Genomic DNA, 27,857 nt, shown 5'->3' with positions numbered 1-27,857 from the left:
TGAATGAACGTCTGAGAAACGTCTAATTTACTAATAGTCATAAGAAGAACACCACAGACACTCATTTATACGATGGGATGATTGTGTAATGGGAATGACGAAAAGAGGTTTACTCAGACTTTACAAGACAGCTCTGCTGAGGCCTAGGGAAACGGATCTTATCAGAATTTTGATTTCACAAATGGATACTCGAAAATACGATTATCTCGGACAACATGATAATGGAAATCAACTTCGGTAGGAAATATCCCTATAGAAATCCCCAATAGGGATGTTTTTGGAAGAGTTCCGTTAGATTACACAAAGGTTATGCAAAAAGGCTTTGGTATTTAAACAGTTGAGATGAACACTTTTAGCTGAAAATTCTGTCAGTCTTAAAAGCTTCAGATCTTGCGTTGGAAAGTGTAAACTGTTGTAATAATATAACTTTCAATGTTGATAAAGGCTATGGAGGGTCATAGGGTTGATATATTACTGTAAGAGAGCAAAGAATGGGTAAGAATATGTTGGGTACTAAGACACTGAAATATTGAAGGCAACAAGATGAGCTCGGTGAATCCACCACTCAGCTACTATCACTCAGTTATATTTGAATGAACTGCAGAGTTTCAAGGGACTTTTGATCGGAATTGTTTTGGATATTCGAAAAGTTGGCTGCCCTCTGGCAAATCGGTTGTCATCCATAATCGACCCATAAGACTGTAAACATCTACAGAACCAATTGAAATATCCAGGGGAGCTACTCTGAAGCGCAATTCGAAATAAAATTTGTTTTTAAGCCAATACTATTTGCTTTCAAACTTAAAAAGAAGTGTTTAAAAAAGACTTTCACAACAAAGCAGAATTTATAAAAACTTCAAAGCAAGTTCATTACACATCAATTATTACTCTATAATGATTTTTTTAGCAAATCTCAAAGACAAACCTTTTTTAAGAAAGTCATACGATTTCTTTTTAGGTTCTTTTTAAACACCCAAAACCAATTGTTCTCATTTACTACAAATTACTACAATAAAAAATCATGTATACATAAATATATTAAATATTCAATATAGTTTAAATACATACTACTTTATAGTTGTTATTAAATATGTATACAAATATTAATACGTTATAAGTTCAACATTTATAAACAAAACAATTAATTGTTAATAACAACGAAAACTTACCACTCAAAGGCGTTGGTAAATCCATGCAACCATTTAGACTGGTAGTCATTTGTTCCAATTGCTGCGTAAAATCATACAAATGATCAGAAATATCGGCTGAATTTTCTAAATCTGGAATATCTTCCAAATCATCCAAAGGTGCTACATCACAGTTATTGTTGACAGACATTAAGGAGACCACACTTTGCATGTCTTCATCTCTAAAAAGGAGAAATAAAGCAAAAGATTTAATGTAAAAGAAAATTTAATTTAAATGCTATTTAACAAACTTACGTAGCTTTGCCTTCACGCAAAAATACACAGCTAATGGTTAATTCTATCTCGGCAGCAGTCACTTTACGTGATACCGGTTTTAGACTTAAGGTAAAACTTTGTTGCGTTGACTCAATACTGGCATATTTACGCATATTTATATTGGCATTGGCTAAAACACGCTTTTTACCCATTGGAGTTATCTAAAATAAATGCAAAAAAAAATGAATTATTATTTCCATATTAAAATCATAATTTATAACAGTATAAACACTGGCTTCATATGTATGATTTAAATGTATTTAACAGTTTGTTTCATTATTACAGTAATACAGTTTAAATCTACACACAATTTGTATTTGTCTGTATTCCAATTTGACTAAAATGTTTTAAACTCTCAAACTATCACACAAAGTGTATATTGTCAGTGATCGGCAATCATAGCCACCAGGGGCGGTAAGCAATGACTCCATACAAATTATCAATTAAGATACCAAAATCACCAGAAATAGAAATTCCACAACAGGATATTATAATCCATATTCCACGTTCTCCCTTTGCCGACCACTGCTATATGTTGCATAAACTTGTATGTCTGTATTTCGCTACATATTTATTTCCGTTTTAAATGTTTGGTGCGTGACCAAAACTAATCTTCGAACAAACATAGAAACAACATTTACATTTAAAACTTTAGCCGTTTATAAATATGGCCAATACAAATACCAACAACACCAGCAAACCAAATACAATTTCAGTTTTACTACTACAACAATTACAAAAAAATTATAGATATTCTATTGGAAAGAAAATATTTTATAAAATCGATTTTTCGCAATAAAACGTGCTGTTGTTAACATTTTTTCTGTATTTTATTTTTAGCAAAAAAGTAATAAAAGCGTTTAAAAAAACTACATGAGTTTTCAATTCATTTCTACATGTGAAAATTTTCCGCTTTTCAATTTTGATTTTCATCAAGTTTAAATGTAAGTAATAATATTTTAACACCTACACACATGCTGCAACTTTTTAATATGCACATGCAGAAATGTGGTGTAATGTTTTGTTGTTGTAGTTGTTGGTGTCTTTAGGAAAAAGTGAATGTTATGAATAATGAATGCAGGAGTGGGAAAGTTAGGGCTCTGAAGTAATCTAGCAAAGGAACTCGGCCGCTCGACTGGAGGATTTTTCTATAGAAAAGTTCTCGACTGGAGGATTTTTCTATAAAAAAGTTGTCGACTTGAAGACTTTTCTATAGAAAAGTTGTCGACTTGAAGACTTTTCTATAGAAAAGTTGTCGACTTGAAGACTTTTCTATAGAAAAGTTGTCGACTTGAAGACTTTTCTATAGAAAAGTTGTCGACTTGAAGACTTTTCTATAGAAAAGTTGTCGACTTGAAGACTTTTCTATAGAAAAGTTGTCGACTTGAAGACTTTTCTATACAAAAGTTGTCGACTTGAAGACTTTTCTATAGAAAAGTTGTCGACTTGAAGACTTTTCTATACAAAAGTTGTCGACTTGAAGACTTTTCTATACAAAAGTTGTCGACTTGAAGACTTTTCTATACAAAAGTTGTCGACTTGAAGACTTTTCTATACAAAAGTTGTCGACTTGAAGACTTTTCTATAGAAAAGTTGTCGACTTGAAGACTTTTCTATACAAAAGTTGTCGACTTGAAGACTTTTCTATAGAAAAGTTGTCGACTTGAAGACTTTTCTATAGAAAAGTTGTCGACTTGAAGACTTTTCTATAGAAAAGTTGTCGACTTGAAGACTTTTCTATAGAAAAGTTGTCGACTTGAAGACTTTTCTATAGAAAAGTTGTCGACTTGAAGACTTTTCTATAGAAAAGTTGTCGACTTGAAGACTTTTCTATAGAAAAGTTGTCGACTTGAAGACTTTTCTATAGAAAAGTTGTCGACTTGAAGACTTTTCTATAGAAAAGTTGTCGACTTGAAGACTTTTCTATACAAAAGTTGTCGACTTGAAGACTTTTCTATAGAAAAGTTGTCGACTTGAAGACTTTTCTATACAAAAGTTGTCGACTTGAAGACTTTTCTATACAAAAGTGGTCGACTGGAGGACTTTTCTACTGAAAAGCTGTCGACCTGGGACTTTTCAATGGAAAAGTTGTTGACTTGAGGACGTTTCTATAGAAAAGTTGTCGACATGATGAGTTTTCTATAGAAAAGTTGTTGATTTGATGACTTTTCTATAGAAAAGTGGTTGATTTGATGACTTTTCTAAGAAAAGTGGTTGACTTGTGGAGTTTTCTATAGAAAAGTGGTCGACTTCATTCACTCAAGTTGTCACTGCTGACTTTTTCTATAGACAAGTTGTCACTTGTTAATTTTTCTATAGAAAAGTTGTCGACTAGAGCACTTTTCTATAGAAAAGTTGTCGAGATGATGTCTTGTCTATAGAAAAGTTTTCGACATGATGACTTTTTTATAGAAAAGTTGTCGATATGATGACTTTTCTATAGAAAATTTGTCGACTTGAGGACTTTTCTATAGAAAATTTGTCGACTTGATGACTTTTCTATAGAAAATTTGTCGACTTGATGACTTTTCTATAGATAAGTTGTCGACTTGATGACTTTTCTATAGAAAAGTTGTCCGCTCGACTGGAGGATTTTTCTATAGAAAAGTTCTCGACTGGAGGACTTTTCTATAAAAAAGTTGTCGACATGATGACTTTTCTATAGAAAAGTTGTCGATTTGATAACTTTTCTATAGAAAAGTTGTCGAGTGGGAAAGTTAAGGCTCTGAAGTAATCTAGCAAAGGAACTCGGCCGCTCGACTGGAGGATTTTTCTATAGAAAAGTTCTCGACTGGAGGACTTTTCTATAAAAAAGTTGTCGACATGATGACTTTTCTATAGAAAAGTTGTCGATTTGATACTTTTCTATAGAAAAGTGGTCGACTTGTGGACTTTTCTATAGAAAAGTTGTCGAGATGATGTCTTGTCTATAGAAAAGTTTTCGACATGATGACTTTTTTATAGAAAAGTTGTCAACATTATGACTATTTTATAGAAAAGTTGTCAACATTATGACTTTTTATAGAAAAGTTGTCAACATGATGACTTTTCTGTAGAAAATTTGTCGACTTGAGGACTTTTCTATAGAAAAATTGTCGACTTCATTCATTCAAGTTGTCGCTGCTGACTTTTTCTGTAGACAAGTTGTCGCTTGTTAACTTTTTCTATAGAAAAGTTGTCAACATGATGACTTTTCTATAGGAAATTTGTCGACTTGAGGACTTTTCTATAAAAAAGTTGTCGACATGATGACTTTTCTATAGAAAAGTTGTCGCCTTGAGAACTTTTCTATAGAAAAGATGTCGTCCTGAGGAGTTTTCTATAGAAAAGATGTCGTCTTGAGGAGTTTTCTATAGAAAAGATGTCGTCTTGATGACTTTTCTATAGAAAAGATGTCGTCTTGATGACTTTTCTATAGAAAAGATGTCGTCTTGATGACTTTTCTATAGAAAAGTTGTCGACTTGAGTTCATGTCTATAGAAAAGTTGTCGTCTTGATGACTTTTCTATAGAAAAATTGTCGACTTGAGTTCTTGTCTATAGAAAAATTTTCGTCTTGATGACTTTTCTATAGAAAAGTAAGGCCCCTATTAAAACTAATCAAGCACACCACCTTCATGTACGTTTTTTCATATTTAATCGAAAGTACTTTTGCTTTCATTTAATCATAAACAGTCCTTCCGCTATTCATATCATTTCGTTGATGGTTTTTTGTCTCGCATACGTTTTAGTTGGTGTTGAAGAAATCTTCAACAAAAACAAATTAATGCGTGGAGGCGTTTTTGTGTCTGCAAATGTCACTATTAATTAAGGAATTCAATTATATACACATGTATACATACATATATATGTATTTCTGAATATATGAGTTTTAAGTATGATTAAATTACTGCACGTTATGAAAATTATAAAAACAAATTAATCATACAATTAAGGAAAGTACAAACAAAGAATTTTATTTAGTTGAGACATGAACCCTTAAACAAAAGCTAAACAAATGTATTTCCCCATTTCTTAGAAATCATTAATGTTTGGAAAAATTTTAAATAACCAAGGTCACATGATGAAATTCAAAACTTTTGTCAAGTATAGATTTTCGTCCTTTAAAATGTTTGTTACATTTTTTTCTTTTTTTTCGAAAGTCATTTGTAGTCATTTTTTTTTCAACGATTTCACTGGGGGATTTAACCTTTACAAACAATTATTCATTTAATTGTGGTTTTGAGGTTTTTGGTCGGTGTTGTGAAGTGTAAAATGTAGTTGCTGACAAGAAAATTAGAAAATTATATTGTTAACAACAATATTTCAAGGTAATATATTTTGTTTGAGTTGAAAAAAAAAACAGAAAATCAATAATCAGTCATATAAAATTTACAAAATATTCTTATACATTATGCAAAAAAAAGGATACAATTGTTTAAAACATACTGCATTAAAATCAACTGACCTTTAAACAATTTTTTAAGAAAGAAACTGTTGAAATGTAAAAGGTGCTTAAGAAAACACAGAAAAAAACCTTTTCAACAGTGAAAGAACCATCTTTTTCTTTTCTTTCATTCTTTTTAAATAAAAGCAAGCAATGAAAGTCTTTTTTAACAATGCCTTCTTGAACAATGTTGCTTAGAATTTTAAGTATAGTATTCTATTTTATTTTATTTGTTTATTTATTTACGTACGCAACACAACGAGTTGTTGTCATTAGATAATTTAAATTAGTAGAGTTTGCTTGAACAGCTAATGGTCTCTTTAATAAAGTGTTTTCTTTGCAACAAACTGTTTGCAAAGTTTTATAATTAATTATTTTCTTTATGTTGCAATAACAGCAGCAAACAATTTAAATTGTAAGAAAAGTATTTTGATGCATTCAGTATGGAGTCTCCGCATGGTTGTCATTTCCAAAGGAAGTGTGTTATTTTAACAGGATGTGTCCTTTAATCCAATGCACGTAATGAACTAGAGTTTGGCGAGTAATTTAAAATGGATGACTTTTATAGAAAAGTTGTCGACTGGATGACTTTTCTAAAGAAAAGTTATCGACTTGAGGACTTTACTCTAGAAAAGTTGACCACTTGAGTTCTTTTCTATAGAAAAGTTGTCGACTTGAGGACTTTTCTATAGAAAAGTTGTCGACTTGAGGACTTTTCTATAGAAAAGTTGTCGACTTGAGGACTTTTCTATAGAAAAGTTGTCGACTTGAGGACTTTTCTATAGAAAAGTTGTCGACTTGAGGACTTTTCTATAGAAAAGTTGTCGACTTGAGGACTTTTCTATAGAAAAGTTGTCGACTTGAGGACTTTTCTATAGAAAAGTTGTCGACTTGAGGACTTTTCTATAAAAAACTTATCGACTTGAGGACTTTTCTATAAAAATGTTGTCGACTGGATGACTTTTCTTAGAAACGTTGTCGACTGGATGAATTTTCTATAGCAAAACTGTCGACTGAATGAATTTTCTATAGAAAAGTTGTCGTCTGAATGAATTTTCTATAGAAAAGTTTTCGTCTGAATGAATTTTCTATAGAAAAGTTGTCGTCTGAATGAATTTTCTATAGAAAAGTTGTCGTCTGAATGAATTTTCTATAGAAAAGTTGTCGTCTGAATGAATTTTCTATAGAAAAGTTGTCGACTGGATGACTTCTCTATAGAAAAGTTGTCGACTTGAGGACTTTTATATAAAAAAGTTGTCGACTGGATGACTTTTCTATAGAAAGTTGTCGACTGGGTGACTTTTCTATAGAAAGTTGACGACTGGATGACTTTTCTATAGAAAAGTTGTGGACTTGAGGACTTTTCTCTTGAAAAGTTGTCGACTTGAGGACTTTTCTCTTGAAAAGTTGTCAACTTGAGGAATTTCTATAGAAAAGTTGTCGACTTGAGGACTTTTCTATAAAAAACTTATCGACTTGAGGACTTTTATATAAAAAAGTTGTCGACTGGATGACTTCTCTATAGAAAAGTTGTCGACTTGAGGACTTTTATATAAAAAAGTTGTCGACTGGATGACTTTTCTATAGAAAGTTGTCGACTTGAGGACTTTTATATAAAAAAGTTGTCGACTGGATGACTTTTCTATAGAAAGTTGTCGACTGGGTGACTTTTCTATAGAAAGCTGACGACTGGATGACTTTTCTATAGAAAAGTTGTGGACTAGAGGACTTTTCTCTTGAAAAGTTGTCGACTTGAGGACTTTTCTCTTGAAAAGTTGTCGACTTGAGGAATTTCTATAGAAAAGTTGTCGACTTGAGGACTTTTCTATAGAAAAGTTGACGACTTGAGGACTTTTCTATAGAAAAGTTGTCGACTTGAGGACTTTTCTATAAAAAAGTTGTCGACTTGAGGACTTTTCTATAAAAAAGTTATCGACTTGAGGACTTTTCTATAAAAAAGTTGTCGACTGGATGACTTTTCTTAGAAACGTTGTCGACTGGATGACTTTTGTATGGAAGCGTTGTCGACTGGATGAATTTTCTATAGAAAAATTGTCGACTGGATGAATTTTCTATAGCAAAACTGTCGACTGAATGAATTTTCTATAGAAAAGTTGTCGTCTGAATGAATTTTCTATAGAAAAGTTGTCGACTGGATGACTTCTCTATAGAAAAGTTGTCGACTTGAGGACTTTTATATAAAAAAGTTGTCGACTGGATGACTTTTCTATAGAAAGTTGTCGACTGGGTGACTTTTCTATAGAAAGTTGACGACTGGATGACTTTTCTATAGAAAAGTTGTGGACTTGAGGACTTTTCTCTTGAAAAGTTGTCGACTTGAGGACTTTTCTCTTGAAAAGTTGTCAACTTGAGGAATTTCTATAGAAAAGTTGTCGACTTGAGGACTTTTCTATAAAAAACTTATCGACTTGAGGACTTTTATATAAAAAAGTTGTCGACTGGATGACTTCTCTATAGAAAAGTTGTCGACTTGAGGACTTTTATATAAAAAAGTTGTCGACTGGATGACTTTTCTATAGAAAGTTGTCGACTTGAGGACTTTTATATAAAAAAGTTGTCGACTGGATGACTTTTCTATAGAAAGTTGTAGACTGGGTGACTTTTCTATAGAAAGCTGACGACTGGATGACTTTTCTATAGAAAAGTTGTGGACTTGAGGACTTTTCTCTTGAAAAGTTGTCGACTTGAGGACTTTTCTCTTGAAAAGTTGTCGACTTGAGGAATTTCTATAGAAAAGTTGTCGACTTGAGGACTTTTCTATAGAAAAGTTGACGACTTGAGGACTTTTCTATAGAAAAGTTGTCGACTTGAGGACTTTTCTATAAAAAAGTTGTCGACTTGAGGACTTTTCTATAAAAAAGTTATCGACTTGAGGACTTTTCTATAAAAAAGTTGTCGACTGGATGACTTTTCTTAGAAACGTTGTCGACTGGATGAATTTTCTATAGAAAAATTGTCGACTGGATGAATTTTCTATAGAAAAATTGTCGACTGGATGAATTTTCTATAGCAAAACTGTCGACTGAATGAATTTTCTATAGAAAAGTTGTCGTCTGAATGAATTTTCTATAGAAAAGTTGTCGTCTGAATGAATTTTTTATAGAAAAGTCGTCTGAATGAATTTTCTATAGAAAAGTTGTCGTCTGAATGAATTTTCTATAGAAAAGTTGTCGTCTGAATGAATTTTCTATAGAAAAGTTGTCGACTGGATGACTTCTCTATAGAAAAGTTGTCGACTTGAGGACTTTTATATAAAAAAGTTGTCGACTGGATGACTTCTCTATAGAAAAGTTGTCGACTTGAGGACTTTTATATAAAAAAGTTGTCGATTGGATGACTTTTCTATAGAAAGTTGTCGACTGGGTGACTTTTCTATAGAAAGTTGACGACTGGATGACTTTTCTATAGAAAAGTTGTGGACTTGAGGAATTTCTATAGAAAAGTTGTCGACTGGAGGACTTTTATATAGAAATGTTTTTGTTTTAATGACTTTTCTATAGAAATGTTTCAACTTGATGCCATTTCTATAGAAAATACTCTTTCATGCAATATATATTTTCCCCTGAAATTAGTTTATTACAAAACTAAACTACTCTGCACTATGCAAACAGTCTCTTAAGAAATTAAGTACTTCTCCTCAGTCATTATTCCACACCAATTCCAAAGTTCCCTTTATATAACCATAATTACCTTTATTTCATACTTAGTCAGTTTAAGCACTTAAAGCAACATAAATTCTAAACGATTATGATGAGACCAAAATTAAACCTCATTTAATATTTTCATTTTTGTCTGTCATTATGCCTGATGATCTAGTTTTAAGCAGTTCATGATGATAGACAACGAATGTAAAACACATGAAATCATACATAAATAAATAAATATTTATGTACTCTCTATGTGTTATTGTATACAATTCTATTTACAATGTAAAATGTAATAAAAACCAAACTGAAAACTGGGTCAAATATTGTACAGTGACACACACTTGCATATAGTAGTATATAATAGCAATGGAAAGTGCATTCAGATAATTTCGCTGTCATTATGACAACAGCAACAATAACAAAAGAAAGTAATTTGAAAAAAAAAATTAAGTTTGAAGGAAGAATACTTACATCTTCTATGACAAAAGTCCAATCTTTATCTTCTAATTCGTGGGTGCGGGGATCCTTGAAGAGAGTCACTGTTATACAATGATTATCGGGAACTGGCCAAGAGACATTACCGACCAGCGGATTCATCATATCGGGTTCCCAAGGCAGCGGTGCCGAGGCAACGCGACGTGAACGTCTAGTCCAAACAACTGATAAATTTGAAGGACGCCTAAAGAAAACGAAAGAAAATTGAAAAAATAAACATTAATTTAAATTTATATCTAGTCGGAAATAAATCTTTATGAAAGTATTAAAATGTTCAAGAAAATTGCATTTTCCAGCATTAAAATACTATGAAATGTTGGTTTAACATACATAAATATTAAACTATAAAAAGAAAATAAAATAAATTGCTTGAAGCATCAGCTGCTTGTTAGAAATAAAAATGTTACATCTTTTATTTTTCCTTATATGTTTTTTTTCTACCATTTTTTTGCGTATAAAAGTGACATGTATATTTTGTATAATATAAACTTTTATATTCTTTTTCTTCAGCTAAACTGGGTCATCATTTTACTCGAACAATATGAATGAATAGTTTTAGCGTATATAGTGCAAATACTATAATTTTTGTTTAAACATTTAGTTTTTATGGAAAATATTGCTGAATTTTTCTTTTAAATTTTCTTAAGAAATCACTTCCAAGGGTTTTTTTGTTATTTTGAAGAAAACTTTTCAAATCAATTCAATCTCTTTGGGATATAAAGCAGCAGGGGCTTTTAAAAACTTGCTTTTATCATGTTTTAAAATAATAACAACATGAAGAAAAAACTATTTTAAAGTGTTTAAGAAACTGTGGTTTTTTTCATAACATCAATTCAATTTTCTTTTAAAACTGTGTGATTTTTTTGTTTGATTTGCAAAATGTGATTCATCACTAATGGTTTTATAGCAATATGCAGTGTAATTAAAAAACTGGTATACGAGGGTTCCTACTTATGTTTTGATATATGGTACCACACATGCAGATACCTAAAGAAATGTTTTCGATGACTTCTTTTAAGCAAACATAAATATCATGAACTTTTTTATTGGAAAAGTTGTCGGTGATGACTTTTTCTTTAGTTTTCCACGACTTTTTTTAAAAACAAGTTTTTGGTGATGACTTCTTTAATGAAAAATAGTCGAAAAAATAATCAACGAGGGCAAAAAAGGACGAAAAAGTAGTTGATGATGACCTTTTCAACAGAAAAGTTGACGACTGGAAACGTTTTCAATACAAAAGTTATCTATCCACTTAATGATTTTCAAAAGAAAAGTTGTCGATTAGAAGAGTCATTAGAAAAGTTGTCGACTTGATGACTTTTCTATAGAAAAGTTGACGACATGATGAATTTTCTATTGACAAGTAGACGACATGATGAATTTTTTTATAGAAAAGTTGTTGACTGGATGACTTTTCTAGAAAAGTTGTCGACTTGAGAAAAGTTGTCTACTGCGTGACTTTTTTATAGGAAAGTTGTCTACTGCGTGACTTTTTTATAGGAAAGATAACTACTGAATGACTTTTCTATAGAAAAGTTGACGACTGAATTTTCGATAGAAATCATGACGATTGCATGACTCTTCTGTATAAAATTTGACTACTGCGTGACTTTTCTATAGAAAAGTTGTCGACTTGAAGACTTATCTATAAAAAATTTGTCGACTTGATGACTTTTCTATAGAAAATTTGTCGAGTTATTGACTTTTCTGTAGAAAAGTCGACATGATGATTTTTTTTATAGAAAAGTTGCCGACTTGAGGACTTTTCTATAGAAAAGATGTAGACTGGATGACTTTTCTATAGAAAAGATGTCGATTGAATGACTTTTCTATAGAAATGTTGACGATTGCATGACTTTTCTGTATAAAATTTGTCTACTGCGTGACTTTTCTATAGAAAAGTTGTCGACTGACTATAGAAAATTTGTCGAGTTGATGACTTTTCTGTAGAAAAGTCGACATGATGAATTTTTTATAGAAAAGTTGTCGACTGGATGACTTTTCTATAGAAAAGTTGTCGAATGGAGGACTTTTCTATAGAAAAGTTGTCGAATGGAGGACTTTTCTATAGAAAAGTTGTCGAATGGAGGACTTTTCTATAGAAAAGTTGTCGAATGGAGGACTTTTCTATAGAAAAGTTGTCGAATGGAGGACTTTTCTATAGAAAAGTTGTCGAATGGAGGACTTTTCTATAGAAAAGTTGTCGAATGGAGGACTTTTCTATAGAAAAGTTGTCGACTGGAGGACTTTTCTATAGAAAAGTTGTCGACTGGAGGACTTTTCTATAGAAAAGTTGTCGACTGGAGGACTTTTCTATAGAAAAGTTGTCGACTGGAGGACTTTTCTATAGAAAAGTTGTCGACTGGAGGACTTTTCTATAGAAAAGTTGTCGACTGGAGGACTTTTCTATAGAAAAGTTGTCGACTGGAGGACTTTTCTATAGAAAAGTTGTCGACTGGAGGACTTTTCTATAGAAAAGTTGTCGACTGGAGGACTTTTCTATAGAAAAGTTGTCGACTGGAGGACTTTTCTATAGAAAAGTTGTCGACTGGAGGACTTTTCTATAGAAAAGTTGTCGACTGGAGGACTTTTCTATAGAAAAGTTGTCGACTGGAGGACTTTTCTATAGAAAAGTTGCCGACTGGAGGACTTTTCTATAGAAAAGTTGCCGACTGGAGGACTTTTCTATAGAAAAGTTGTCGACTTGAGGACTTTTCTATAGAAAAGTTGTCGACTTGAGGACTTTTCTATAGAAAAGTTGTCGACTTGAGGACTTTTCTATAGAAAAGTTGTCGACTTGAGGACTTTTCTATAGAAAAGTTGTCGACTTGAGGACTTTTCTATAGAAAAGTTGTCGACTTGAGGACTTTTCTATAGAAAAGTTGTCGACTTGAGGACTTTTCTATAGAAAAGTTGTCGACTTGAGGACTTTTCTATAGAAAAGTTGTCGACTTGAGGACTTTTCTATAGAAAAGTTGTCGACTTGAGGACTTTTCTATAGAAAAGTTGTCGACTTGAGGACTTTTCTATAGAAAAGTTGTCATCTAGAGGACTTTTCTATAGAAAAGTTGTCGATTTGATGACTTTTCTATAGAACTTTTCGACTTGATAACTTTTCTATAGAAAATTTGTATAAAAAAATTTTTGTCAAATGACTTTTCTATAAAAAGATTTCGTATTGGCTTTTCTACAGAAAATTTATGAAATCTATCAAAAACTTTTTGTGCAACTAAAACTTTTTGTTTCAACTGAAAGTGAAAATTCCTTAAATATTCTACAAAAAAATATTAAACACAAGTCCTAAAATAATTATAATTTATTTGGTAAGTACGTGTTTTTTTGATAATTTGTTTTTAAAGTGCTTTCCTTCCCTGTTTTCTCCTCACCTCGTTTAAGTATAATCAGAATCACACTGTGCGGTTTTTAATATTTTTGTTTTGATATTTCATGTGATTCGTTTTAAATACAATACTTAACTTCCTCTAAGATTTTTGCATTTTTTCATTAATAAAAATTGTAAAATATTTATGTATATTTTTATATATTAATGGCACCCGCTCTCTTCACACTTGTCATTTAAATGAAAAATTGTCTGGCTGGTTAGTTGTCCGTCTGTCTAACCAAACGTCTGTTTGAATTTATATGTCTTCTTTTTTGCATTTTATTTACAACGTACTATTTACATAAAATGCTTTTTTAAGTGACAGAATTTATTACTATTTTATAATATTAATGAGCAATTTATTTTGTTTCTTGTTGCTACTGCTGATATTGTTTTGTTGACTCTGTTTTTGTGTCTTACATTTGTACAAGAAATAAATAATTTTGTCATTATTTAAAATTTATTCTAGATTTTGTTTAGTATATTTATAAATGATTTTAAAATGTCAAATAATGAGCCCAAAAATAAACAGATTTTTTGAAAAATTAAATGCATTAGCGCAATATTTGTAGGAAATGTTTACATAAATTTAGACAAATATCTTAAATTGTTAAACAAAACGCATGTATGTATTTTGAATATTTAATTTTAAAAAATGTAAATGTCAAAGAAAGCTTTTGTCAATAATAATAATTTATGGAAATTAAATACAATCTGTCATTAAAAACTGTATTATTTTCAAAGAAATCTCTATAAATTTTTTATCATTCAATTACGCAAATAGAAATCAGTTTTAATATTATTTTTTAAAACCCTTTATGAAAAATCTCCCTCCTGCAATGTTGCATTTTCCTTAACACAATTATGTCTTTGTTTTAAACACTAAAAAACAAAGATTACTTTAACAATGTTGCTGATTAAGTGCCTTTTTCCATTTTATTCTTTAACTTTTATTTTCTTTTTACTTTTCTTTTATAATAAAATATAATGAATTGTAAAAAATCTGCCATATCAGCATCAGTTGTAATAAACACTTTTACTACATTTACATTTTTTTCCATTTATTCTTCAGTTTTTCATATAAGAACTTCCTGTTTTTATGTTAAAGCCCGCATAATATGTATCATGTTTTTATTTATCGTATGATATTAAACATTGTGTCATGGCATGAGTTACATTTTTTCGTTTATAAAAATAAAATTCCAAATATTATGGTTGATAAAAATGGAAAGTAAATGACTTTTTATAAATTCCAACATATTTTGTCATCGTAAGAGAAGTTGTTAAAACTGCAATTTTTTGGGGCGATTATAAAATAAATTAATTAACGGAAGTACTGGCTATAGATTAAGAGTTTGCATTATTTTTGACTTAAAATTTATCAAAAGTTCAGGTTTTATTAAGATGATGATTTAAGAAATAATTTTTTTACAGAACAGTCGACAACTTTTCTCTACAAAAACGAATGCAATCGATAAATTTTTGGTAGAAAACTCATCAAATCGACAACCTTTTTATAGAAAAATCATCAGGTCAACATCTTTTTTATAGAAATGTCATCAAGCCCACAACTTTTCTATATAGAAAAGTCACAACTTTTATATAGAAAAATTATCTATAGAAAAGTCATCAAGTCGACAACTTTTCTATAGAAAAGTCATCAAGTCGACAACTTTTCTATAGAAAAGCCATTAAGACGACAACTTTTCTATAGAAAAGTCATTAAGACGACAACTTTTCTATAGAAAAGTCATCCAGTCGACAACTTTTCTATAGAAAAGTCATCCAGTCGACAACTTTTCTATAGAAAAGTCATCCAGTCGACAACTTTTCTATAGAAAAGTCATCCAGTCGACAACTTTTCTATAGAAAAGTCATTAAGACGACAACTTTTCTATAGAAAAGTCATCCAGTCGACAACTTTTCTATAGAAAAGTCATTAAGACGACAACTTTTCTATAGAAAAGTCATCCAGTCGACAACTTTTCTATAGAAAAGTCATCCAGTCGACAACTTTTCTATAGAAAAGTCATCCAGTCGACAACTTTTCTATAGAAAAGTCATCCATTCGCAACTTTTCTATAGAAAAGTCATCCAGTCGACAACTTTTCTATAGAAAAGTCATCCAGTCGACAACTTTTCTATAGAAAAGTCATCCAGTCGACAACTTTTCTATAGAAAAGTCATCCAGTCGACAACTTTTCTATAGAAAAGTCATCCAGTCGACAACTTTTCTATAGAAAAGTCATCCAGTCGACAACTTTTCTATAGAAAAGTCCTCCAGTCAACAAATTTTCTACACCTTCACTTTCCTAAAACAGTTGGGTTCATTTGGAGCTGCAGCTAAATTGGAGCAGGTTGCAAGCTCAACTTCTGTTTTCCCTAGTTTGTAAGTTTTTTCTCCTAAAATATAAGTTTTTTTTTATCTATTTCTTTAATAAAAAACTTTTTTAAAAGAAACTCCCTAAAATATCATCAAGATAAACATTGTTGCTACAATATTAGTTGCAAATATGAATTATGTATGAATTTTGTTTCAACATTTTCTTTTATAACTTCTTATTTTGTGTTTTCTTCGCTCCTATGAAATTCCTTAAACATTTTTGCATAAATTTGTCTTTACATTAAACCGAAAACAAAACGTAAACAGAAAAATATTTTGACTTTTGTAATGTGTAATGAATGTAATTTCGTTTGGAAATAAATAATAATAAAAAAAAAAACTTAGAAAGCGTAAACAATAGAAAAACAGCCATAAACCAACAAAATTTACAATTGTTACTCACAACACATGTTTTTTATTTACTTTTATGATTAAAACTTATTAAGAGATTTTGTATCTCGATGTTGAGTTGATGTTGATGATGACAGTGATTTGTTAGTTTGTAGTATCTCTAACTCACTGGAAAGTTTATATAAAAGATACTTGAATTTATAAGCAGAAATAAGTTGGGGTAGGAATGAAAGAGATTTATTTGTTTATTCAATAATATTAAAAACAGATTAGCATAGAAATGTCTTTAATTAAAATAAACATCAAGAATTTATTAAGAGTGAGAGGGAGGAGAGCAAACTAGTTTGAAAAGAGAACGAAGTACTATTAGAGATAAAATTATTTAAAGCTGAGATTGCAAAATGGCTAAGTTTGTTTTAAAAATGACTGAGTTCAAGTTTTTATATTCTTTTAAAATCATTTTGCTACTATTTAATTTATTACAAACAAACGTTGATTTAATTTATTTTTATCTTAATACAGAACTTTTATACAAATGAACAAATGATAAAACATTTAAGCAGAATAGTTTAAGAAAATCTTAAGGGACTTTCAAATCTCTAAACATATTAAAGAAAAACACTTAAAGTTATTGCTGTCTTATCGGCTCTCAAGTAACAAATCTTTAAATCTTAATTCTTTAGCAAACATGTAGATATGAAAAACACTGTTGGCTTTTGCTGTTTCTTGCCTGGTAGACACATTTCTTTGGACATTTTGTACTATTCCCCTAACCATTATTCCATATGTTGTTCATTATTATGTTTGGTACTTTTTTTGTTCATACAAAATATTAAATGAAAAACATATTGTACTAAATAAACATGATAACAGGCAGCAACAACACAATCTGAAAACAGAAAATCCCTAGTTATGGTTTTACTTGTACACACAATATTAAGGCTTCTTGTCTTGTCATATTTCCTGACAGTCCTTAGACAAGAACTGAAAATGACATGAAAAGTATTTAGTAACATTTAACATACACGCACCACATACTAGTACATTTCTACTTACAATAAGCCACCTCAATATAGAAAATATTTTTTAGAATTTGTTTGCTCAAAAGGGAATATCTTGCTGATAGATAGAGGGGCTGAATGGGAGTTTAATATGTTAAACAAATACAGCCAGTCAATATGTAATAGACATTTTTATAAGCCGCATACAAATAAAAGTACTTAAAAATCAATAAATCATTGTTCGTTCGTTTTTAATAATAAACGAAAGAAAATTTAGTTTATAAATATATTTTTCCTTAAGTCTATAATAATAAGGTGAATTGTTGTTATTGTTATTAGAACTGGAACAAATAATATTAAAAAATTGAGTTGTAACGAATCTTGTACCCACTTTAAATAGAAAAGTCAACAACTTTTCTATAGAAAAGCCAACAACTTTTCTATAGAAAAGCCATCAAGTCAACCATTTTTCTATAAAAAGTCATCAATTCAACCACTTTTCTATAGAAAAGTCATCATGTCAACAACTTTTCTATAGAAAAGTCATCAAGTCAACAACTTTTCTATAGAAAAGTCATCAAGTCAACAACTTTTCTATAGAAAAGTCATCATGTCAACAACTTTTCTATAGAAAAGTCATCATGTCAACAACTTTTCTATAGAAAAGTCATCATGTCAACAACTTTTCTATAGAAAAGTCATCATGTCAACAACTTTTCTATAGAAAAGTCATCATGTCAACAACTTTTCTATAGAAAAGTCATCATGTCAACAACTTTTCTATAGAAAAGTCATCATGTCAACAACTTTTCTATAGAAAAGTCATCATGTCAACAACTTTTCTATAGAAAAGTCATCATGTCAACAACTTTTCTATAGAAAAGTCATCATGTCAACAACTTTTCTATAGAAAAGTCATCATGTCAACAACTTTTCTATAGAAAAGTCATCATGTCAACAACTTTTCTATAGAAAAGTCATCATGTCAACAACTTTTCTATAGAAAAGTCATCATGTCAACAACTTTACTATAGAAAAGTCATCATGTCAACAACTTTTCTATAGAAAAGTCATCATGTCAACAACTTTTCTATAGAAAAGTCATCATGTCAACAACTTTTCTATAGAAAAGTCATCATGTCAACAACTTTTCTATAGAAAAGTCATCATGTCAACAACTTTTCTATAGAAAAGTCATCATGTCAACAACTTTTCTATAGAAAAGTCATCATGTCAACAACTTTTCTATAGAAAAGTCATCATGTCAACAACTTTACTATAGAAAAGTCATCATGTCAACAACTTTTCTATAGAAAAGTCATCATGTCAACAACTTTTCTATAGAAAAGTCATCATGTCAACAACTTTTCTATAGAAAAGTCATCATGTCAACAACTTTTCTATAGAAAAGTCATCATGTCAACAACTTTTCTATAGAAAAGTCATCATGTCAACAACTTTTCTATAGAAAAGTCATCATGTCAACAACTTTTCTATAGAAAAGTCATCATGTCAACAACTTTTCTATAGAAAAGTCATCATGTCAACAACTTTTCTATAGAAAAGTCATCATGTCAACAACTTTTCTATAGAAAAGTCATCATGTCAACAACTTTTCTATAGAAAAGTCATCATGCCAACAACTTTTCTATAGAAAAGTCATCATGTCAACAACTTTACTATAGAAAAGTCATCATGTCAACAACTTTTCTATAGAAAAGTCATCATGTCAACAACTTTTCTATAGAAAAGTCATCATGTCAACAACTTTTCTATAGAAAAGTCATCATGTCAACAACTTTTCTATAGAAAAGTCATCATGTCAACAACTTTTCTATAGAAAAGTCATCAAGTCAACAACTTTTCTATAGAAAAGTCATCAAGACAAAAACTTTTCTATAGAAAAGTCATCAAGTCAACAACTTTTCTATAAAAAAGTCACAACACTTCAACTTTATGTCTCAGCCATTGGTCTGACTTAAAAAAGATCTGCGCAACATCTTGTTGGTCCTAAACATTTGAAATCTAAGGATTTTCAATCATAAGAAAGCCGTTTCTGAGCCAATTATAGAATTTGAAGTAAAAATCATAGATATTACAAATCTATTTACAAACTTATATAGTCTTTTTGATGAAGGGTATACAAATAATAATAACATAAAATTGATTTAATGGAACCATTGAAAAAGTTGGAGTATTCTTTTTATTTCTTATCTTTTTTATTTATATATTTTTTTTTTGTTATTGCCGTAGTATTTGTTTAATAAGTAGTAAGATAGTGAGTGAGTATGAGTATATTTACTATGTATATTGCAAAATTGTTTAGACATTAAACATTGATAAAAAAAAACAACAAACTTAAACTTAAGGGTTTTTAAAAATAGAAATTGTAGATTATAAAATCAGGGCTATTCACACATTATAGTTCACAATAACTAGTTTTGATTAAAACTATTATATGTTTTGTGGTAAGTCACCGCTTATTTTCAACTATAATTTTAGTCGACTGGAAGACTTTTCTCTAGAAAAGTGGTCGACTGGAAGACTTTTCTCTAGAAAAGTGGTCGACTGGAGGACTTTTCTATAGAAAAGTTGTCGACTGGAAGACTTTTCTCTAGAAAAGTGGTCGACTGGAGGACTTTTCTATAGAAAAGTTGTCGACTGGAAGACTTTTCTCTAGAAAAGTGGTCGACTGGAGGACTTTTCTATAGAAAAGTTGTCGACTGGAGGACTTTTCTATAGAAAAGTTGTCGACTGGAAGACTTTTCTCTAGAAAAGTTGTCGACTGGAAGACTTTTCTATAGAAAAGTTGTCGACTGGAAGACTTTTCTATAGAAAAGTTGTCGACTGGAAGACTTTTCTATAGAAAAGTTGTCGACTGGAAGACTTTTCTATAGAAAAGTTGTCGACTGGAAGACTTTTCTATAGAAAAGTTGTCGACTGGAAGACTTTTCTATAGAAAAGTTGTCGACTAGAAGATTTTTTCTATAGAAAAGTTGTCGACTGGAAGACTTTTCTATAGAAAAGTTGTCGACTGGAGGACTTTTCTATAGAAAAGTTGTCGACTGGAGGACTTTTCTATAGAAAAGTTGTCGACTGGAGGACTTCTCTATAGAAAAGTTGTCGACTGGAGGACTTCTCTATAGAAAAGTTGTCGACTGGAGCACTTCTCTATAGAAAAGTTGTCGACTGGAGCACTTCTCTATAGAAAAGTTGTCGACTGGAGGACTTCTCTATAGAAAAGTTGTCGACTGGATGACTTCTCTATAGAAAAGTTGTCGACTGGAGGACTTCTCTATAGAAAAGTTGTCGACTAGAAGACTTTTCTATAGAAAAGTTTTCGACTGGAGGACTTTTCTATAGAAAATTTTTCGACTGGAGGACTTTTCTATAGAAAAGTTGTCGACTGGAGGAGAAAGAGTTTGAAACGATTTATTTGTTTATATTTTCTTTGAAACCCAGTTCAATAATTTACCCTGAACACCCTTACTATTTCATACAATTTCACTCAGGTTAACCTCATTTTTTATCATTAGTTCAGTTTATTTTTGGTGTTTTTAATTAATGTAAACCTTTGAAAAAAAATAAATTACATAGAACCATATAAAAAGGTTTCATATACCGCCACAAAGCAAAAAAATAAATACAAATTAACAGTTTAATTTAGGCAAATTTGAAATTTATACGGTTTTTGTTGTTGTGCATTTCAGCATAAATCAGTGGAAAAAAAATAATAAAAACAAGCTGGCTACAACAACAGTCGGTGTATGTAATATGGAAAAGTTCATTAAACTATTTTTACTCATTAACATTTCGTATTTTTGTAGATTTGGGCTGTTCATTTTGAACATTAATCACTCTTCTGCAAAGATCAAATATACATAAAAATTAAAAAAAAAAAAACAAAGAATAGAAAAAGAAACCTAGTCGTGAACGTACTACAATTTTCGAAACAACAGGGAAACAAAACACAGCAACATGTTGAACAAAAAATTAATTTTAAAACATTAGTTTCAAATTTAAAATACAGTAAATTAGTTCACTCTATTATATACAACTTTTGTGCTCATATTTATGCTCTGAATATAAAGAATCACTAAGTATACCCTTCATCATGAGTGTCGAGAGTTTGTATAAGTTTGTTATTCCGTTTGTAATTTACACATTTTTCATAAAGTCCGTCTGTATGTTGAAATCAGCTTTCCGAAGCCACCAAATAACTAACATACATGACTGATGCATCAATATTTCCACTAAAGTCCAATTTAGAATGCTATTCAAAATAGAGCAAATCGGTCCACAAATGGCTGAGATATAAGCTAAAAACCGCGACTACCTCGATTGTTTCGCCTATTTTCCCCCCAAATTTTTTTTCACCCTAAATAGTTTTTAATATTTTCCTTTGCTTTGATGAAGGGTTTACAAGATTCGGTACAGCCGAATATAGTACTCTTACTTGTTCTATTTTAGTTTCTCTTACTTTAATTTTGTTTATAATTATTTTTATTTGTATTTTGTTTTTTAAAACTGGCGCTAGTAGTACATACTTCTAGCAAACAATATTAATTGCTATAAAAACAAACTAAATGTACATATATTATTTTCTTTAGTTAATAATGCTCAATCTTTCAACGCTGGCGAGCAATAATATTATTTAAAAAATAGTGTAGGAAAAAAAACGAAGAAAAACTAATTCAAATTAAATTGTATTTGAAAACAAATTTATGGCTCAAGGCAGTCTAAGTGGGAATTAACAAAGTTTTTCGTATTTATGAAATAAAATTTTGTAATTTGCATAAAAGTTTATATAGAGATAAAATTTAATAACACTTTCGATGGGATATAATTTAGATTTATTAATTATTGTAGTTAAATAAAAGTTTTTGAAACAAAGTGTAGTATGATGGTAATTTCGATTTTTTAAAATTAATAAATTATTAAGAATGTTTGATAGAGACTTCTTAATTTGCATTAAAAACTTGTAAAAACATTTGATTTTATTATTTGATATTTAGCATAACACAATTGGTCAATTTACAAGGTATCTTATCATGTCATATTGTCATAATGTCCTAATATTTCACAATGGTTTTTATTGTTTTTCAAGCAAAAAATTTCCTAAAACAATACTACTCTGTATGCTATGTTTATTGTGTTATCGTAACCAACCAGCAGCGACCTGCGTCGAATGCCTAAGAGTCGGTTAAGCCGAGCTGCCGAGTCGTAATATATTAGGACATTATGATAATATGACTGATAAGAGACTTTGTGAATTGACCAAATGTATTCCATTGAAATTTCAAAATTTTCAAAATTAAGTTCGAATTTTCGAACATGATTTAAAAATATTTGAATTTTAAAACTCAATGAAAATTATATAGTAAAATTTTAAAATTTATTAAAAATTTTGATATTTAAATTTTCGAAATTAAGTTAGAATTTTCGAACATGATTTGAAAATATAGAAATTTTAAAACACAATGAAAACTTAATTGAAATATAGTAAAATTTATTAAAAATTTTGATATTGAAATTTTTCGAAATTAAGTTCGAATTTTCGAACATTATTTGAATATATGAAAATTTGAAAACACGTTGAAAACTGTATTGAAATAAAGTAAAATTTTAAAAATTTATTGAAAATTTTGATATTGAAATTTTTGAAATTAAATTCGAATTTTCGAACATGATTTCAAAATATGGAAATTTTAAAACATAAGGAAATTTTAAAACACAATGAAAACTTAATTGAAATATGTATAGTAAAATTTTAAAAATTGTTATACATATTGAAATTTTTCGAAATTAAGTTCGAATTTTCGAACATAACTTAAATATATGGAAATTTTAAAACAAGTTGAATACTATATTGAAATAAAGTAAAATTTAAAAAATTTATTGAAAATCTTGATATTGAAATTTTCGAACTTGATTTGAAAATTTTAAAATACACATCTGCTCAAAATAATAGATACACCTAATTGGAAAAAATTTAAATGGCGGTAACAATGAAAATTTCCTCGCAAGCGTTAAGAATACATCATATTATTAAAATTTCTATCTGGCAATGTCATGTCAGTCAAAAATCTGGCAACTATTTGCTTTCATGTTGATTTTTAAAAACGAATTTATTTGAATTACAAAAAATTATTTGCTCATAAAAATAGATACACATCAGTAATTTGTAATTTGTTTATATACAATTTTTTTTTTGTGCAATTTTTTGTTCCTATTTACGTGAAACAGTAAGTATAATTTAAATTTTAGCAACAATTTTATAAAAAATAGGACTCTTTTGAAGAAAATGGGACGAAATCATCGAAGATGAGAAAAAAATTGTTCAAACGATGAGAAATCAAGGAAAATCATTACGGGAAATAGCAAAGAGCATAGGAAGATCTTTACATTTTGTCCAATATGCTTTATCTAAAAAACAAAAAAGAGAAACTCGCGGTAGACCAAAGAAAACCAGTCCAGAAACAGATAGGCGGATCGTCCTTATGGTTAAAAAAGACCCTTTCATATCATCGAAAGCTATTTCTGCGGAGCTATGTAACGAAATCAGTCCACAAACAGTTCGTCGTCGTCTTTTACAAGCTAAATTGCCGGGAAGAATTGCCAGAAAAGTGCCACTAATGCGCCAAAAAAATATCAAGACAAGATTAGAATTTGCTAAAGAGCACTTACAATGGTCCGGGTGTGAAGGCGAAAAAAAATGGAGAAATATTTTATGGAGCGACGAAACAAAAATAAATTTGTTTGGAAACGACTGCCAAAGAAATGTACGCCGACCAAAAGGAAAAGAATTCCACGTTAAATTTACAAAAAAGACGGTAAAACATGGCGGGGGAAACATAATGGTTTGGGGTTGCTTTTCATGGAATGGTGTTGGTCCGATATTCCGAATAGAAGATACCATGAATGCTAGTGGGTATAGAGACATATTGGAAAACGTAATGCTTCCATATGCATCGGAAAATATGCCATTAATATGGACATTCCAGCAGGACAACGACCCAAAACATAGTTCAAGATTAGTTAAAAACTGGTTCTTGGAGAATAACGTACCTGTTTTAAGCTGGCCCAGCCAATCCCCTGATTTAAACCCAATAGAAAACTTGTGGAGTGAATTAAAGATAAGGCTTTCGAAGGAAGTTTTCAAAAATAAAGACGATTTATGGGAGAAAACGCAAAAAATATGGTACGAGATTCCATTGGAGAAGTGTCAGAACTTGATATCCAGTATGCCCAGAAGAGTGGAGAAAGTTTTACAAAACAAAGGTGGATATACTGGATACTAGCTTTACTTTAATAATAAACTAATTTTTTTAAGATAAAATTTATTAGCTTTTGTTTAATAAGAATTTTTAAAAATGTATCTATTATTATGAGCACCAAATTTTTCGAAATTTAAGAAATTTAATTTACTTTATAATATTTATTATTAATTATGAAATATTTTGTTTTTGTTTTTTACTCTCCTTTTAACTATAAATAAAAATCGACTGAATTTTTTTTATAATTTTACAATATACCATTATTTTTTTTCGTTTTTAAAAAATAAATTTTGGTGTATCTATTATTTTGAGCAGATGTGTATGTTGAAATAAAGTACAATTTAAATTTATCGAAAATGTAGATATTGAATTTTTCGAAATTAAAATAGAATTTTCGAACATGATTGATTGGTAAACTATATGTGTATGTATATTGAAATAAAATAAAATTTATCTAAAATTTGGATATTGAAATTTTCGAAATTAAGTTCGAATTTTTGAACATGATTTGAAAATATGGAAATTTTAAGTAAAAAACTACATAAAAAATAGTAAAATGTTTGAAATTTTCGAAATTAATTTCGAATTCTCAAACGTGATTTGTGGAAATTTTAAAACACGTTGAAAACTATATTGAAATAGAGTAAAATTTTAAAAATTTCGAAATTAAGTTCGAATTTTAATTAATTTTTTTGAAAATTATATTGAAGTAGTCAAATTTTTAAAATTTATTGACAATTTTGATACTATAATTTTCGATATTAAGTTTGAATTTTCGAACATGATTTGAAAATATGAATATTTTAAAACACGTTGAAAACTTTATTGAAATATAGCAAAATTTTTAAGTTTATTGAAAATGTTGATATTGAAATTTTCGAAATTAAGTTCGAATTTTCGAAATTTTAAAACACATTGAAATAAAGTAAAATTTTAAAAATTTATTGAAATTTACGAAATTAAGTTAGAATTTTCGAATATGATTTTGAAAATATGAAGATTTTAAAACACAATGGAAACTTAATTGAAATATGTATAGTAAAATTTTAGAAATTTTGATATAGAAATTTTCGAACTTAATTTGAAAATTTTAAAACATGTTGAAATAAGTACAATTTAAAAAATTTATCGAAAATGTAGATATTGAAATTTTCGAAATTAAAATAGAATTTTCGAACATGATTGGAAAACAATATTGAAATAAAATAAAATTTTAAAAATTTATCTAAAATTTTGATATTGAAATTTTCGAAATTAAGTTCGAATTTTTAAACATGATTTGAAAATATGGAAATTTTAAGTTAAAAACTACGTAAAAAATAGTAAAATGTTTGAAATTTTTTAAATTTTGATATTGAAATTTTCGAAATTAGGTTCGAATTTTGGAACATGATTTAAAAATATGGAAATTTTAGAATACCTTAAAAAGTAGAAATACAGTAAAATTTTTAAAATTTATTATTGAAAATCTTAATATAGAAATTTTCGAAATTAAATTAGAACTTTCGAGCATGATTTGAAAATGTGGAAATTTTAAAACACATTGAAAACTATATTGAAATAAAGTGAAATTTTAAAAATTTATTGAATATGTAATGTGATATTCAAATTTTCGAAATTAATTCGAAATCGAATATAGAAATTATTATTTCAATAAAGCTAAATTTTAAAAATGCAGAAAATTTTCAATTTCGAATATCAAAAATGGAAAAATAGAAAAAAAATTAAAATTGGTATTTTAAAATTTTCGAAAAAAGTTCGAATTTTCAAACAGAATTTTAAAACACTGTGAAAACTATATTGAAATATAGTAGTCACATTTTAAAAATAGATTGAAAATTTTGATACTGAAATTTTCGAATTTTCGAATATGACTCAAAATAGCAGAATTTATTTTAAGTATTTGCAAGCTTTTGTTGAGTTTGACAACAATCTGCATGAAGTGATGCCTTCAATTTTCTAAGTCTTCAGAATTTATTAGCTGGCCTGGGAGATATTTGTCTTTCGTGTCAAAATCACCACTTCTGAACCGAACAAATCATCTCTCGCACGTTGAAATACATTCGCCATAAGCGTTGGTGAGCAATAGGTGTGCTTGAGCTATACTTTTTTCACATTAAAGAAGTAAATCAAAACTTCCCACTTTGTTGGAACAAAATTCGATATTTTCGAAGCAAAAAAAAAAACTTGTTGTTTACACTATATTGTGCAATAACTAAATGAGAATAAATGACAGATATGTACCCTTCAAAATGACATGCAAGTTATTAAAAAAGGAAATTATATGATGACAACTTTTTCTTCTTAATTAGAAAAGCCACAAATGCATTACATTATACTAAACATATCATGGGCCAAATGTTTAAGATGACAAACTTGTCTGTTGGTGATAAAAATCTCTAATATATTTAAAGAGCACATACACAATTTTATGTTTTAGACGGTTAATACAAAATAAAGTTATTTAAAAGTAATTGCAAACAAGTTTTAAGTAAATTTTACTAGTGGTAGTGGTAGTATTAAAAAAGTAAAATTAACTGAAAGCAAAAGTAGGACGTGAATAACACAAAATTTAAGAATAAAACGACAAAATAAAGTTTTTGTACACATTAAAAGTTGAAGCTTGAAATGTAATTTCAACAGGTTTCTCCAAAAACAATTTGGTTTATTAGTTTAATGGCAGTTTAATGTACTATATTTGTTTTCAATTGATAAATTTAATTTCATAAAAGTATCTAGTGACTCAAATCAATAAAGTATAACTACAATATTATATTTACTTCATATAAATAAACAAATTAACGACAAATTTCCTTAATGTACCTTAGAAATAATAACTAGTTTCTCCTTCCCCCATATTACAAAAAAACAAAATAAGTATTAAATTTTCCATTTAAAATACATTTTACCACAAAAAAAAATTATAAATAACACCCACATAATGACGCCGTTTGTCTATGTACCGAAAAACAAGTAAACATTTAACAAAAACCCCTTAACTATCGTATAACAATCCCCCGGCTATGTATTTCATGATACCCCTTCCACTAAAATACATAACGAAAACAACCCTTACGGGCTTTTTTGTTTAAATACAAGTTTCTTTGTGAATTTGAAAGGGAACAGAGAGAGAGAATTGTAACAAAACCGCTCAATAACAAAAAAAAAAAACACAAAAAAAGTTTTGTGTAATTGAACTTGAGTTCATGATTTGTTAAAATCACACATAGTTGGAGGAGACTTTAGTCTGTATATATTCACAATATAGATTTCTATTCTATGCCTAGCTGCCGTTTATAAATATCTAATGTAGTTCCCAGCAGTTTTATAAGTATTGATTCCAATTTATGTATTGGTGATCATTTGATACATATGTGCTCTTGGTAATGCAAAGAGAAGTCAATTGGTTACT

The 27,857-nt window shown here is 29.2% G+C and overlaps 1 protein-coding gene across 5 annotated transcripts in view; it reads right to left on the bottom strand.

Annotated features, from left to right (window-relative positions):
• The window catches only part of Ehbp1 (Eps15 homology domain containing protein-binding protein 1), a 73,757-nt gene that overhangs the window by 16,307 nt on the left and 29,593 nt on the right, over positions 1-27,857 (bottom strand). For all 5 annotated transcript variants that reach the window (XM_065510773.1, XM_065510777.1, XM_065510776.1 and 2 more), the window contains exons 3-5: positions 10,028-10,235; positions 1,443-1,624; positions 1,170-1,369 (exon numbers count right to left, since the gene is read on the bottom strand). In XM_065510773.1, the coding sequence (XP_065366845.1) occupies positions 1,170-1,369; positions 1,443-1,624; positions 10,028-10,235 (590 nt within the window). The remainder of the gene's footprint in view (positions 1-1,169; positions 1,370-1,442; positions 1,625-10,027; positions 10,236-27,857) is intronic.

This window comes from Calliphora vicina, chromosome 5 (assembly GCF_958450345.1).
Source record: "Calliphora vicina chromosome 5, idCalVici1.1, whole genome shotgun sequence".
Lineage (NCBI taxonomy): Eukaryota > Metazoa > Arthropoda > Insecta > Diptera > Calliphoridae > Calliphora > Calliphora vicina.
This window is presented reverse-complemented; position numbering and strand designations above follow the sequence as displayed.